We start from the raw sequence: 16,004 nt of genomic DNA on the forward strand, positions 1-16,004 counted from the left end.
TGAGTGGAGGTAAAACCCATGCATACGATCCATTTTATTCTGGAAGACACAGTGTTGATAAGAAATATGCAAAAAATGAAAGCGTTTTGAGATAGCATGTGTTTTATGCTGAGACAGATCGTATAAGTTGGCCTTATTCATAAGTAATCATGGTAAATAAACACGTCTTTTTAAATTGCTGTACCTTACATTGATCAAAATGTTTCCCTTTCTGAAGAAAACAAAGCACAAGTGGTGTGCATGCAACTCTAAATGAGATGGTGGTATATTTTAGTGAAGACAGTTATGATCAGCCAGGCCTTTAAAACTGCCATCCCTCACTATCAGCTGAAACATGGTAGTAATTCAAGGACAGTGTCACAGTTGACATTGGCGTCGGTGACGCCATTATTTACAGTTATGTAGTCAGGGAGAGTTTTCCCAATGTATTTGTTTTTCCAACAGTAGACCTCTGACAAACTGAAGACTTTTATTTACATTCACCAGTGTAAAGGTAGAAACTATCTTCTATTGTCACATCTTGGCAATTTAATGTCCATGAGTGTTTCAGGCTAGTTCTCTAGCCTGAACAGACTAACATTTCTTTGACAATGATACACAATTATATAACCCTTATATTTCATACCTTTATTATCAGTCATATTGTGGACATTGAAAAATATAGAGGATAATGATGGTGAAGTCAAATCATAAAATTCAGTATATAATATCTTTCCCAAAATTCAGATGTATTCAGAGACTAAACATTTATCACTTGATTTCACTTAAACTAAACTAGATTCTACCACATATTTAGTCATAGTCATTTTAATTCTGAAGCCAGAGCCATTTCTGTACACTTTTTAAAGTCTGAAATAACAATGAGTTAATATCTTTATTCTTTATGACCCCCCCCCCCCCCCACACACACACACACACACACACCCACCACACCCACACCCTCACCCCCAGCTGAAAACCCTTGTACTACAGCATCAGGAGCATTCATGATTGTCTTCGTTTTAATGTTCTTAGCCACCAGGGGGCGCTGGGAGCTAACAAAGTTAATAAAGGCTAATGAGTGAGATTCTAGAAACATTGCAAATGTCAGTTTCACTCAGCAATGTCCCTGTCTAAGTTTCTGAATGCTATCCATGCAGTTATTCTTACCCAGAACAGTGCCTGAGCAGCTCCATCATGGCGCATGAGCACTTTAATTTTGTCTGTACATACCGAAAACCGAAACATTGTTTGCAGATTTTGTTTTTTCTCCAGTCATTTAAGTCCAAACCAAGGCCACAATGTTTCTGTCTCTCTAAGACACTCATTGTATTGTACATTACGCATATTCAGGGTAGGGACAAGTCAGGTACATTTTTCATCAATATCTTGTCTATCTACCTAAATATTTTCCCTCTGAGGGCACTGCAATAGTCAGAAACTGGAGAACCCATCCAAAATTAAACATATTACATTAATCTGTTGTGGATTTTACTCTTTAGATTACATCTGGAGCAGACAGTTAATTTCACATTTGCGCAAAGAAATCAGAGCCTGTGCCTACATTCACACGGAATTCCCTCTGGATTTGATATGGACCGGACACCTCTACACTTCCTAGATTGTCTTACTAGAAAGGAATGTAAAGGAAAGTCCCACCCTCACTATTCTTATCCAAGAATGACACTTTGGAAATCTAGCATACAGATCCCAAAGTAGGACAACAATTTCTCACACACTCTTCAAAACGCATAAGCCCTCCGCCCCAAGACCTAAACAATAAAAACAACAACAACAACAACAAAACACTTTGTCATGGGAACGCAAATAATTCCCCAAATAAAGGAAACACCAGCATGATGTGTCTATAAGGGCAGTGGGCCACCAGGATTTGCCAGAGCTTTTGGTGTTATGTTCATAGTGGTGGAAAACGATGTCAAAGGTGCCATCCCTGAATCTCCAATAAGTGTTTAACTGGGCTGAAACCTGATGACTGAGACAGAGTTGGCATATGGTTTACATCCTGATTTACATACTCATTAAACCATTCTGTTAACTCATGCGTGGTGGATAGGGGAACTGACACTTTGGAAGAGGCCTTTCCCATCAGGACAGTGCTGTTTCACCGCAGGGTAAAGGCAATCATTCAGTACAGATTTTGTATTTACTGAATATTAAATTGTACTCTAAGCAGCTGAGACCTGGGACCTAAACCATGCCACAGAAGTGCTCCTCGCACTAGCAAAGCACTGCCAAAGCCCTTTGCCGTGGGAAACAAACACACTTGTTTTTTTGTTTTGTTTTGTTGTTTTTTTGTGGGGGGGCGCCACACACACACACACACACACACTCGTCTGCTTATAGAAAAGAGGGTGTAGGATGATTTATACAACCGCATGACTGTTTTGTTGACCATTACCTGTGTTCTTTGCACCACTTTATTCATTACATACAATTTTTGTGTAATAAGGGATCTATACGCTTCAACCCAACCACAATATCAGTCTCTTTTTAATGAACTGTTCCTTATTAAACTGCCCACTCACACCCAGATACTTGCATTCAACTGATGAGGAGTTGTTTGTCTGTTGCCTTACAACATGAACCAAAGTTTACACTTCAGAGTTGAGGAGTATCCCCTTTTTGTCCACAGTTGATGACACTTGATTGTAGATGAAGTTTCCCTTCATATTCTCATGTCTCGCACCCCAGAATATCCCCATAAACAAAGGTGGCACTTTACCTGTATCTTATGAAGCACAAGCAAGTAGAACATTCTTTGTTTTTGATCTCCTGTAAAACATGTCCCAAGAATAAACCCTCATTCAAAATAACTCATATGCTCTCCTCTAGACAGAGTAGCCAAAGCAATCCTGCCCAGCATTTTCATATGTGGCCCTAAAAATTATAGGACGTTAATTGCATAATTAACTCAGGAATGACATCTGTGTGACTTGATTTACCAAGATGAATCCTTTAATTTGTCAGTTACCCGTATCTTGTTTTGTGGAACTTTTCCAGTGACATGTATGAATGTCTTAGTTTTACTTTATTGAATGACAAATTTTGTAGTCTTGTGAAGTGTGATCCTCAACATTATCAACTAATATATTCTGGTCTTACCAGAGTTGCTTCAACAGAACAATGCGCATTAATCATTTAACATGATCTCATCTAATGTAGTCTTACTTTCCATGGCAACTTAACCTTAAATCCTTAACAGGTCAGCCGTAAACTGAAAGGAAAATGACATGGCAACCAAGCATAATGTTCTGTGTCTTTATGATAATTAGTTAAACCAGAATTTTCACTATTTGCTAATGTACAGCTCTAGTGACTCGAGTACAGCCCACGGTTTTATGTACAGTTGCTCCAAGCATGGCTCCTCAAGCTACCTGTTAATCCTGTGCTGGGAACATGACAGAGGCACCAGTTAACCTGCCGTAGAGTAACCCAATGCTATAATTACAGTTTTCAACACGGAGTGAAAGCAGAGCTAGACCTCATAGCTGTTGACTGATTGCAGCTATGCTACAGAACGGCCTGGGTCACTGTGGGGACAGAGAGGCAGATGAACCACTGTGAGTCATTACGTCCAAAATGAATGAATATAAAACTAAATTCAAAGTGTATTCATTTCAGAGATCTGTGTAAGTCACAAATGTCAAAGGGACTATAATAGACAGTAGAGTCAGAAAAACAAGCAAAAGCAAGGCATACATAAATGTTATTGGTTAGATTATCTGTCACTGTCAGCTATACTTAACTTCCAGTACCAAATGAGCAGTATACTCATTACTTGACATTTATCTAACGCTACTCAGGAAATGTCTCCTGCTTATATAAAAGCATTTTTCAACTGCCACAAGAATAACAGGACAACAGTTTTTTCCCTCAAAATTTATACATATTTTATAATTATACAATATACTTGTATCCACTGTAAATACTTTCTGAAAATTATGTGCCCAAGAGACACTGTTTAATCACATGTTAGCCAGTTTTTGCAATTTAGTGTAATTTAGTCATCACTCTGTGTTTGTTTCCTGTTTATTTTTGACTTAATGAATAAAAATATTTTGTTTGGAACTCAGTCTTCCACGGTTTTGGATTGAATGGGATATTCAAACATTTGAAGTTTACACTGAGTATAGGGAACCAAAGTGCACACAGATAAACAAACAAAGCAAACTAAATAGACATAAGTATGTCAATCAAAACTGGCCATCCAACCCAGCAAGAGCAAGCAGCCATGACGAGGGAACAGGCCAATATTAACTGACGACCAGATGGCTCTGCCAACGAGATTTATGTGAAAGGTTCCGCTCCATATGGATTAAAACAGGGTGTAACATGAATGATGGCATACGAGTAAATGGATGATGAGTTCTGTGTCTTTGTTTACAAGGCCAGTTCCACCTCAATCAGGTCTGTTTTCTCTTGTTTCCTATCTGGAGAGGACAGACAGAACAGAAAAAAAGCACGAAACCGTGTAACAGAATTGCATTTATCCTTGTCTTGTCTGATATAGTTTGACGATCTTACAACTTGTTCCTATGTTTAAATAACAAGTGATAAGTGTAATGTGTCATCAGAAATAACACAACCTCTCAGCTATTTCTGTACAGCTCTGAGACATTTCCTATAAATAATAACAGCATAAAATATTTTAAACAATTGTAATGGGTGTTAAATTAAAGGTATCTTCACAAGCCCAGGTATTGCACAATGTGTACATTTCAAGGTGGGGACACATCAGTGGAAAACTGTTACAGCCATAACACAGTGTGTGTTTGACAATGAATGTTAGTTGTTTTGTTTTGTTTTTTAAATTCCAGGAAGTCCACACCCTCCTTGACTCTCCTTGCTCTTCTCTCTCTCCTCTCCCTCTTGCTGTCCATCATTCTTTTTCCCTTGAAATAAGCTTTCAGTATCTGTTATCTGCTGAGTCAGTCTGATGGGAAAGATATTATCAAACCAGTACTTTCCAAACCAGCTCTATCTGTTGTGTCGGTATATATATATTTTTTTTGTGTGATTAGATGGAGAATCTATCCTTACAGTTGTATCAGCATTCCACATTAATGTGAATCTGTTATTCACTTTCATTTACATAACTTCTGCATATCCTCTTATCTGTATACGGATGTGGTTGCCATGCCTCCTGCTGGCCAGATCTTATCAAGCTGTCCATTGTTCTCCAGAATGACCTCAAGCAGAATTAACAGCAAAACCTAAAGCACTATCCCATCGACACTCCACAGACAAAACTGGTACATTCCAAGAGTTAAATAAAATCATATTACCACATTATATGACTGATTGTGTTTATCAGCATGACCACAACTTGATAAGGGACCATAATTGTTTTTTGTTTTTGTTTTTTTTTTTAACATTCATACATATTTTTGGGTAAAAGAAAGTTTTCTGTTTGTGCTTCTGTTAAATCTTAAAATGGAAGGTTTGGTGATTAAGGTAACTGATGTGTGGGATGCTTGTGACCAAAAGACTTCAAAATGTGCGTGAACTGAATAAATAAGAGGAAGCATGATGTATAACAAAATGATACATGTAAGACTGTTACAGTAGTAGCACAGGCATGGAAATATATGCACATCGATGTGGTCAAAGAGAGTGTTCAAATGGCATCGGCCTGAATGGCTTGTCTTGGCGTGAAGCTGGCCTACCTCACAAATCCTGTTGGACCACTTCAACAACACGTAACAAAAATGCATGTGTGACATAAAATCCAATTCTGATCGTTTCACGCATCAGTTACGTCCAACAAAAAGCGGGAACACAACTGCACATGGACTCCTCTTAATTACCACTGTGGGTTGTACTCCTTGCAACCCAAAAGAACACCGTGTCCAGTGAAGAATTTTGAACACAAATACAAAAGCACCGGTGTTCTGATCCGAGTCTCTGAGGGAATTTCATAGAGCTAAAGACAGTTCAGTTCTGATGTCAGGAGAGGTCCACACTCTCATACTCACCGTGGTCCGAGTCCTCGATTTCAATCCCAGGCACCAGGCTGTAGTATTCAGTCGACTGAGTGAGGTAGGCCTTCTCCCGGTCAGCCGAGTCCTTCATAACTTCTGTCACACTGACTGTCTCCAGGTCCTGCTTGCTGCCCAGACCCTGTGACTCCCGCTTGATTGTCCCCTCTTCTGTGGACGCAGCAGAGGAGGGAGGTCGTGCAAGGGAGTCCACAGAGCCTAGCTTGATTTCCACCTCCTCGTAGATGTCTCGTGTGCTGCCCAGCAGGGTGGAGGTGGGACGGAGCATCAGCTGGTTCTTCAGCATGGCATCCTTACTGGTTTCACAAGGCAAAGTCGCCTCTACCGCCTTGGTGACGCGAGGCCCCTGTCCACTGCGGTTTGAATGTGCCTTCTTGTGAGCCATGCCGAAGGTAGGAACCTCCTTCCTCTTCTCTTTCCTACCACAGCACCAGCAGAGGACCAGGCCGACGAGGAGGAGCAGCGGCAGTAAGATGAAAAGGGCGGTCAGCCCCGGCAGCCGGCACACGTCACTCACCTGCACAGACCACACTGTCCGGCCTGCAAGGCTACTCGGGGCTGCACAGGTAAGGTTACCTACGAGAGTCTCTTGGCTGCTGATATTGTCGTGGCGACTTTTCTGAAGCTCCTCAACCAGTGAGCACGTGCAGGCCCAGGGATTCTCAGACAGCTCCAAGTTCTGGAGGGAGGGTCTGAGCATTGAGCTTGGGAAAGAGCTCAGCTGGTTCCCTCTCAAGTTCAGGACCAGTAGCCTGTCTGAGTTCTGCAAAAAGCCCTCCGGTAGTCTCTCCAGGAGGTTCATCCTTAGGTCCAACATTTGTAGATCACCTGCATTAGTTAGGAAGTCTGCTGGCAGAGATGTTAACCTGTTATAACCCAGGTACAGTTCCCTGAGGAAAAAGGCTTTGCCCTCTGTTGCTTTATAGTCAATGGAGGAAATGTTACAGTAGGACAAGTCCAAGATTTGTAACTTAGTGCTGGAGGAGAATGCTGCCCATGACACATGGCCAAAGGTAGATCCAGAGTAGTTGAGACAACAAACATCAGTGGGGACATCCAAAGGAAAGTCAGTAAAAACGGTCGCCTCTGAACACTCACAACCCTCAGCTTTACCTCCAGACACAGGCACTGGATAGAGCATGAGAAAACTCCATAAAACGATGACCCCTACAACAGACAGTTTAAAAACATTAAGCATCGTCTTCAGGCAAATTAACTGACATTACTAAATGACATGATCCCTATGGAACATTGTCTATTACATTGCATAGTGTTATTTCAGTTGTTAGACACAATTTAATAACTTATTTTGAATCTTTCCTCCCCTCATGTTCCAGGTGATCTACAGAGCTCTGTGTCAAATCTAGAAGAAAGCTAGGGGCTGTCCCTAGTACCTAGCAACGCTGCCAAGGTTTCTGGGCTGTTGTGGCTTGCCTAAGGGTTGGCATGGCGATGAGGTGATATGGGATCAGGAGTCCACACTATGCATGAGGGAGAGAGTATCTAGCAAACTCTCTGCCGTCTGTTAAGAAAATACACTCACAATACACAGTTACTCAGTAATCTGATGCAAAAGAACAGAGTCTTGTCTGATAGACTTCAGTGGTGAATGTCAGACACAAACAAAACAGAATACTAAGCAGCGAAATCCAAAATCAGGTTAGCACTAGACCAATCTGGTGACTAACAAGTAAGACTTTTTCACAACTCAGCACACACACCAATCTATTTCATGTATTTTACAAATGAGAAACCTCTGTCTAGAGCTTAACACAGTGCTGTGTAGTTTCCTTTCCTCTAACACTGTAGCTCTGACATCAGGCTTTCCTGATGTAAACAATGGGGAGTGGAATGTGCTAACTCCCAGCCAGCACAGAGGATCGACAGCGGGAGGGGTAAGGGATTCAGGCCCACCCTGGTCATGGTCAGCTCTGACTCTAAAACTTTTCACATTCAGTGTGACTGTAGAACATATCTGTATAAGAACGGTGTCAATGAAGGAGTGCACACAATTATCTGTTTTGATAACAGTTTGGTGAGCAGATCTTCGCACCAGCTGAAAGCTATGTTTTTATCAAAGTCACTTTGCAGCAATGACATGTTTAACCACCTTCGTACCTAATCTGCAATTCCTTAAAGCTGAAAAAATTTTCAATTTAACACAGATAGTGATATATCATAGGCAGTCAACTCGCTGTGTGTCATTTGTTCATTTTAATATTGAAAAAAATGAATGCACAGGGACATTTTGTAAGAGAGTAGATGAAATGATTAACATTATTTAAGGAGAAACAAGCCTAGGTCCCCACAGCACACGCTCAGGTCTGACAAAAAAGCAGCTAAACTGACCATGACCCAAATTCAAAATATTCAGTCTCTCCCTAGACATTTCTTTCCTCTCAAATAAAATTGATTTTGGATTCTGTTGGACAAATTACACACTCACTGGTATCCAATAATGTTTACCTGTGGATCTCCTACTCAAAATGTGATAAATGACGTAAGACTATGACGATTTCAGGTCAGATAACACACAGCTGCGCAATACTTTATAAAAAAAAAAGTGGTCATCAAAGCAAAGACGGGTAAAAAATCCTTAGCTGTTATAAAGGAAGACTTTACAAATTTTAGACTATTGGTCGTATTTAGAAGAACTGACAACCTCCAATTTCTTTCTGTTTTTCTTTCTTTCTTTTTTTTTTTTTGTTGCTGTTATTCTGATGGGTATTCGCACCCCTATAATGTTTGCTTATTGTAGCTTCTTTGGAATCGTAGTAAACATCCGTGAACGTTTCTTGTGAAACTGTGTTGGCTATCTTTTCGTTTGGCAATCACTGTGGATCGATAAGGTTTAAAGGTGAAACTGAAAATGTGATTCAACAGAGTAATAAAGGTGTGGGCCAGTTGCGCGATAACACACCACAGCGAGAAAAGTCCGCTCTCTATAGTACAACTCGGTTTGCCAAAAGTAGGCTAAACAATGAACACTGGGTACGGCGTAGAAGACTTTCTGGGGAAAGCGAAGTCCTCCCTTTCCCTCCGCCCTCTCCAAGTAGGGAACAAGTGTCACCACTTGTCTCTGACTTTGTTTATATTGTGTGTTTTCAGTTAAAGATGTGTTTGCACCGGAGTTACTTTCAAACTGAATAGCACTGAAGAGTCAAAGTTAAGGTCGAAAAGCACTGCCCCGAAATCACTATTGATATAGGTTAGACATTTGTACCAAAGCCGTTTCATGTCCTCAGAATTGTACATTTGGCATGATTGGTTAGGAAAAAGAATCTGTAAAACTTGTGAATCACTAAACTTTTGTTATTTCCAGAAAGTTTACTGGGTTGTCAAGAGTTACCGACAAACACGTATGTTTTTGGTTTTTAATTCCCATTGCCTATTTTGGATTGATCACAGCTTGAAATTTTGACCTTTCTATAAACCAGAACAGTTTAATATATTACAAGTGCGCGTGTCATACCTTCAGCTGCCATAACAGTGGCCCGACGATGTCCTCACTGACAGTTAACCTATGATGGAGTTGTCATCCGAGTTGCAGGAGAGCTAAACTCTAAACTGAGACGTAAAATGCTTAGAGCAGCAGCCTCACGCCTCATCACGTCAATCTCCCTAACGTGCTCTCCTCACTGGGTGTGTCCTACACTATACAGCGCAAAGTGGAATGTGGAAATTCTGCTTCCTGTGTTTGCCTGTGTGTGTGTGTGTGTGTGTTTAAGAGAGAGAGACAGAGAGAGAGAGAGAGAGAGAGAGAGAGAGAGAGAGAGAGAGAGAGAGAGAGAGGAGTTTACCTGCACAGAACTCGTCTAGAGAACGCCAAAGTGCGTAGAATTTATGTGGGCAGAGGGCGCCCTCTTGTGGTTGCTTGATGATTGCAGATGCTCAAAGTCTAAGTGTACAGACTGGAATATACAGTAGTTAAGCAACTAGAGCAGTGGACTCTGGTATTTTATCTTAACAACCATAGTTAGATCGCGATCAAATGTTGGGGCGCGTTCATGACGTGAAACCGACGAGTAAAGAACAAGACGAGGCGGAGGAAGATTTTAATACCTTTGTGTGATTTTTTTATTTTTGTTGTATGTCTTTTCAGGCAATCCTGTCAAATGTTATTTCAAACGTCGTGTCAAATGTATAATCTGGAGGCGTACTGGGAAGTAGGTTGGACAAATATTTGGCTCAAATCCTGCATAACTCCTGTGTTTACTAAGCAAATTCTTGTCTGCAAGCATTTTCATAGTTTGAATAGTTTTACAGACAGACAAAAAGATAGCATTCTCAAAATCAATCAAGATATGCTCTGAACTGATCACATGATTACTTTTTCTCTAATGACTATCTCTGCTCCCAGACATGAATGTCACGAAACAATTGCGTTTTAATTGTTGGACAGTACCTTTGCAGACTCAAGCATCAGACATATCTTGAAAATAGGAAATAGCTTCACTGCAGAACTGAGAATAGGGATGTAAAATCTCCTAAACATTTCCATTGTGCATAAAATAAATTTTGTGAAAAATTACCTCTGAGAATTTTTTTCAACTTTTAATTAAAATGATCATTTATTTTATTACATGGAATGATCATGAATACACAACATTTCCCCATTTTGAAGTATTAAAATATACCCCGGAACTATACTGTTTAATTCATACACCCATTTTCCTGAATAATAATAATAATAATAATAATAATAATAATAATAATAGTATATAATAGATCAGAAATGAGAGAAGAAAGGGTATAAAGTAAGCTTTACTCTGCATATTATAATCCATATGCCTAAGAAAATCTATAAAACTTCAAAGAGGTCACATTGACAAGGACACATATAACACAAAGAGATTAGCTATAAGTCTGAATGAATTTAAAAAAAAAAAAAACTCTTTACAAACTCAATCAGGAAAAGGTGTGTTTTTATTTGAAAATGGTTACCAGATGAATTTAAGTTATGCAAAAGAATCAGTGACATATACATATAACAAAAATATATACCTCTAGATTTCTATAATAAATCAGTTTCATGACTTTTTCATCCCAAATAGGTTTACTTTCCGTATAAGTAAGAATTTTATTTTCATAAAACTTAGGCACCTTAGGTAAACATGTTGAATGATATTATCTATTCAACAGACTTTTACAAAACAAGTGTATTTTCCTCCCAGAGTTGAGAGTCCCATGCACTCTTTTAAGATCTATTAAAGGTCAGGAACTGCTTCATGCTCCCACATTTTAGCGCGTTTGGTACTTGTTACAAAATGTTATATACCTTTTCTCAAACACACCAATAAACTGTGATGGATGAGAGTAACATTCATTCAGATACATTGTTTCAACAACATTAATCAGAAACTCTGCATGCATGGGATTACATTTCATTCACAAGCGAAAAAACTGAACGAATTTAAATGGAACCACGGCACGGGTTCCAACTGAGACCCCCCCCCCGCAATTCCTTATGTGACCACTAGGAGACGCCAATACTCGCCAATAAACTTTCGTTTCCAGGTTGAGCCTGATAATCGTGGTCCAGCCATTGAATGAATGGATATTTTACATTTTTCAGGCTTGGGGGGGAGAATGAAATGATCAGTTTGTAAAACATGTGCAGAATTCATTGTGCTTGAGAATAGGTTTACAGACATTTAAAGAAGAATGACAACATATGAGTGCTGATGCAGACCTGTGCTTGAACAGATAAGCATCACATATTTTGTCTGTTACACTATTTTATTGAACAGATCATTATCTGTAGTGTTTGTATGTGTGTGTGTGTGTGTGTGTGTGTGTGTGTGTGTAGTTAACCTTTGTGGGCCTTTGCCATATTTTCTCCATTTCATGATTGTTCTCATACTAAAATTATATATATATATATATAAAAAAGACTTAAGTGTATATTGCATAAGTGAAAAATAATATTGCTAGAACCTCAAGATCATTTTATTTAACATCTGTTACAGAAGGACGACTGATATATTGCATTATATGTTAATACTTAATAGGTAAATAAAACAGTGTTTTTTTTAATCTCACATGTTATAGTTTTTGAGAAAAGCTCTTACTGATCTCAGAGTGATTTTGTGTGCATTGCTGAATTTTGTGTCTTTATTATGGAGTTGTGAATCTTTGTGGTTTCTCTGTTTTATCTGAGGGTACACAGCCATACTACACATGTTTCAAACAGTTTACCACATATATTAAACCATATATTCTGTTGCTCTGCTAGTCTCATATCTGTACTTTGTGTACTCTACAGTGTATTCTAAACTTATAAACACACACTCAAAGAACAAGTGAGAGAGAGAGTGAGAAGGAGAAAGAGAGAGACAGAGAGAGAGAGGGAGTCCAGCCCAGCCCAGTCCAGTCCAGTGAAGTGAAGAATAAGGATGAAGAATTGTTGTGTGTGGCTCAGGGTTAACCAGGTGCTTTTTTCAGGTCTCTGTATACAGGGTGCAGACCTGACTCATGTGACAGTCATAGATTCCCACTGGGGCTGTGAAGTTGTCATCGGGGCAGGAAGTGAAGACATGTCCACTCCCTGCTTGGACACTCTGAGTAAGACTGAAGTCTGTTAAAGAATCAGACCAGAGACTTCATGAAAGACTTTATGTGCACTCACTCAAAAGGAAATTATAAAAGAGAATATTGATTTGAAATTTGATTGGAGATCCTAACCTCTATCATTGCTGGACTGCTCAACTTGGCTGTTATACCCAGAGAGAATACCTCAAAAAGGGGAAAAAAAGGATTTTTTTAAAGGGATGCAATGTAATGGCCTCAGAATATTTACAATAAACTTCACCATGTGATTTACATATCCCCCATTGTTATAATGCGCTTTTTTTAAAATTAGTTCCGATCTTCGATATTCTCACGTATTAAGTTTGAAAATAAGTAGGGCATCATTAAATACATGTTTTGCTTATGTTCACTGACGTGTAAACATCTCAATCAAAGACAGCCCTTGCAAACAGGCAGATGTGCCTGATGGTACAAGTTATCATTTAGTAAACTGCCAGTTTCACCAAAGCCAAATTTAAATCATTGCCACTCTGCAGTACAAACTCACCACATACACAATGAGAAACATTCATTTAAACAGGAAACAGAAAAAAAGTTAGTCCCCAGGATTTCCTCAATGGGTTTAGAAAAGATTATTTGCTCAAGCGTGTATCTTTTTTGCTGACCAGTGTAACCTATAACATTTACCAATAACCCTGTACAAGGTTAATGCAAGCTCCTCATGGAGTCAATAACATTCATCAATTTAAAATTTAAAAGTTTTATCAGAAGCCGTCAACTTTGGATGTGTTTGTCATAACTAAACAGCCAGAGCTGTGATTTTCTCATTTTCACAATGCGTTTCTTTGCCGTGAGAGAGGCAGCTAGGATAGCATAGATTAGTTACCTTGGTACATTATGGGCAGCTCCTGATAAGGAGAGCTGAATCGTTGATTTTGTGATGTAAGGGACTCCTGCTTGTGAGGAGCAGACTGAAGCTCCGATGAACTACTAACAAGACTGATTCCACAGAGGACTGGAAAGCTGAATCTGGGAGGAGAAAATGAATGTTCATTATTATTAATGTTGCACCAGGGAACTGTTTCTCTCTCATATACTGTACTTTATATGCTAAGAAATTTTACAATGTAGTATTAACTCTGAAATCAGGATGCAAATTAGATGCAAAGTAGATGCAAATTGAATGCAAATTAGACAACAGACTCTGCCAACTTCAAAATAACTTCTAAATGTACAAAAATAAAGCAGTTATGAGGTGTAGAAATAAGTAACTTACAAATATAAACACAGATTATAATTGTACAGGATGAGTATTTATCCTTCTGCTTTTATTGTCAAAACTGTTTCCCTTCAAAGCAGTCAACACAAGAACGTACTGATTGACATCAACTCAAAGAGACAAATAAATTATTCATATTTTGAATATGATTACTTTATATTTATATTTGAATGTTTTCTTTTCAAACACAAAGCATTCAGTGTCTTTCATATGCAGCTGAGTGTTCACTGGGAAGATGTAGTCTCTCTCCAAGAGACGTGGGGGCCTATGACTTTGGCCTCGCATGGAAGAGCTTACGCATGTGTCCTGAAGAGTTGAGTATAATTAACACGTGCTGAACTGGAGCCACAATATTCAAATCAAACTCTTAGAGAGTTCTTATCAGGGGAAATTTGATTTTCAAATCAGAGATAACCTATCCTCAGAGCTTTGTTTTATTCTTTGTTTCCCCTAATCGTCCTCTCTGAGTAAAGATCACAGCGTACAAGGAGCACGTGTTTTCCTCTCATTCTCCTCTTAGATTCAAACAGTTGGGTATAAGGTGTCAGGACTTGGGGTTGGATCATCTAAGGGAATTTTCAGTTGGTTTAGGGTAAGCATTACCATCCAAAATGTTAGGTAACAATAGAAATCTCATCCAATTCAGACCAAGCAATAAACACATAACGTATTTCAGAGAGCAGATTCTCTCTGTGTGACACAATCCGGGCTGAAAGTGTGAGTATAGCAATGTTCCACACACTCAGAGCAATGTGAGGTGCTAAGCTCTCCTGGAGCAGGAGCCCTGGAGGCCAAGAGCCTTGGCCCCGTGCGTTCAGCAGAGAGCAGCGTCCTAGCGGAGCTGCTGTCAGCACAAGCTTAGGAAACAGTTACGCTCTTCATATTTTCACAGCTAACTTCTCTTATAGACACTAATCACTGCCAGTTGGCACTGTGAGAGCCACGGGCAGGAATGAGAGGAATCTTTCATATGCAGTCTGAAACTCTTTAACTGACTCATCACAACGGCCCTCCTCTGTGTGTTACTTTTTAGGCTGCGCATGAATGGCAGTTTCACTCAGTTAGGGCTGTGGAAAATATGCTGACATGTCAGGTTGAGAGGCTGATTCACTAAATGGATATCCTCTGACAGAGTTTGTTAGGAATTTTAACACTCTTCAAACTCCACTTTGAAGGGAGGAACAACCATTTACATGTGTTGACTGGGGTCCATTATACATACCACTGGTTTAAAATCTCCCTTTTGCTTACAGTGGTGTGTATGGGCAGGGGGATCTCAGTCAGGAATACGGAGGACTGTCTCTAAACTTATCCTATAAGCTGTGCTGATTCAAAATTCATCTCACAGACACTGCTGTTATCCTGATTGCCAGCTGTTGAGTGGCATCTCTACTTTAAAGCTCAGCATGGATTCAAATGGCAACCCAATGAAACACCAGTAACCACACTCTGAAATAACATTTCACCAGTAATTGAATCAGTTTTCTGACTGGTAATATTGTTCCCAAGTAACAGCGTAAAACGATGTCCCTTTCATGCGCTTTATGCAGGCATTTTTTTCGTTATTGGTTAATGCCCCTTTTCATTTTTGCCATAGACACAGGACAACCCACATGCAACTTCTATTAACCCCAACCAAATCTAAATTACAAATTCCTTTATGACCAAATCTGTTCAAGCAAACAACTATCAAGGATTACTTATACAGTACCCGTATATCACATATTAATTACAACTCACATACGGCAGTTAGTCTTAAAAATAACATCAATATTTAAGAATTAAAACAACTATAAATGGTTCTTTTTATCCCGTGTAAACACATCTTGCAATGAGGTCAGATGCTGGCGGCACAGAGTGCGGTAAAGACGATTCAGTTGAAAATGTTGAATGTTTCTGAAACCATCTGGGAAAAACAAGTGCTCTACTCATATTGACTTTGGCATAGCATCATAAACCACAGGCTCTCCTCATTTCTATCACATGTTCAATCTTTAGACAGATGGAAGTGGACAGTCTGTACTAAAGACCGCAGGTTTTACATTTTAGACTAGTCAACAAAACAGAATACCACATCGTTTGTAAAATACTGTGTTATACATCTAGTCTCACTAATGGACACCAGAGGACAGAGCGATGTATATATACTGTGTAACAAAATGTCATCAGATATCTGACAGAAGGCTTTGAGAAAA

General features: G+C 39.3%; 1 protein-coding gene across 1 annotated transcript; it reads right to left on the reverse strand.

Moving 5' to 3' along the window:
- Positions 1-3,878: 3,878 nt before the first annotated feature.
- Positions 3,879-9,670, reverse strand: LOC115811568 (leucine-rich repeat-containing protein 26). The gene is made up of 3 exons (XM_030773830.1): positions 9,472-9,670; positions 5,976-7,166; positions 3,879-4,430 (listed from the first exon to the last, which is right to left on the reverse strand). Exons 1-3 carry the CDS (start codon positions 9,482-9,484, stop codon positions 4,381-4,383), a joined length of 1,254 nt encoding a protein of 417 aa, XP_030629690.1. The 5' UTR covers positions 9,485-9,670; the 3' UTR covers positions 3,879-4,380.
- Between the last annotated feature and the right edge of the window lie 6,334 nt (positions 9,671-16,004).

Source organism: Chanos chanos, chromosome 5 (assembly GCF_902362185.1).
Source record: "Chanos chanos chromosome 5, fChaCha1.1, whole genome shotgun sequence".
NCBI classification, from domain to species: Eukaryota; Metazoa; Chordata; class Actinopteri; order Gonorynchiformes; family Chanidae; genus Chanos; species Chanos chanos.

Bases quoted from the DNA above. Each gene is read 5' to 3' on its own strand.
- LOC115811568 (XM_030773830.1), bottom strand. The intron at 4,431-5,975 runs GTGAGTATGAGA...TGTCCTCTCCAG, and splicing joins AATCGAGGACTCGGACCACG to ATAGGAAACAAGAGAAAACA.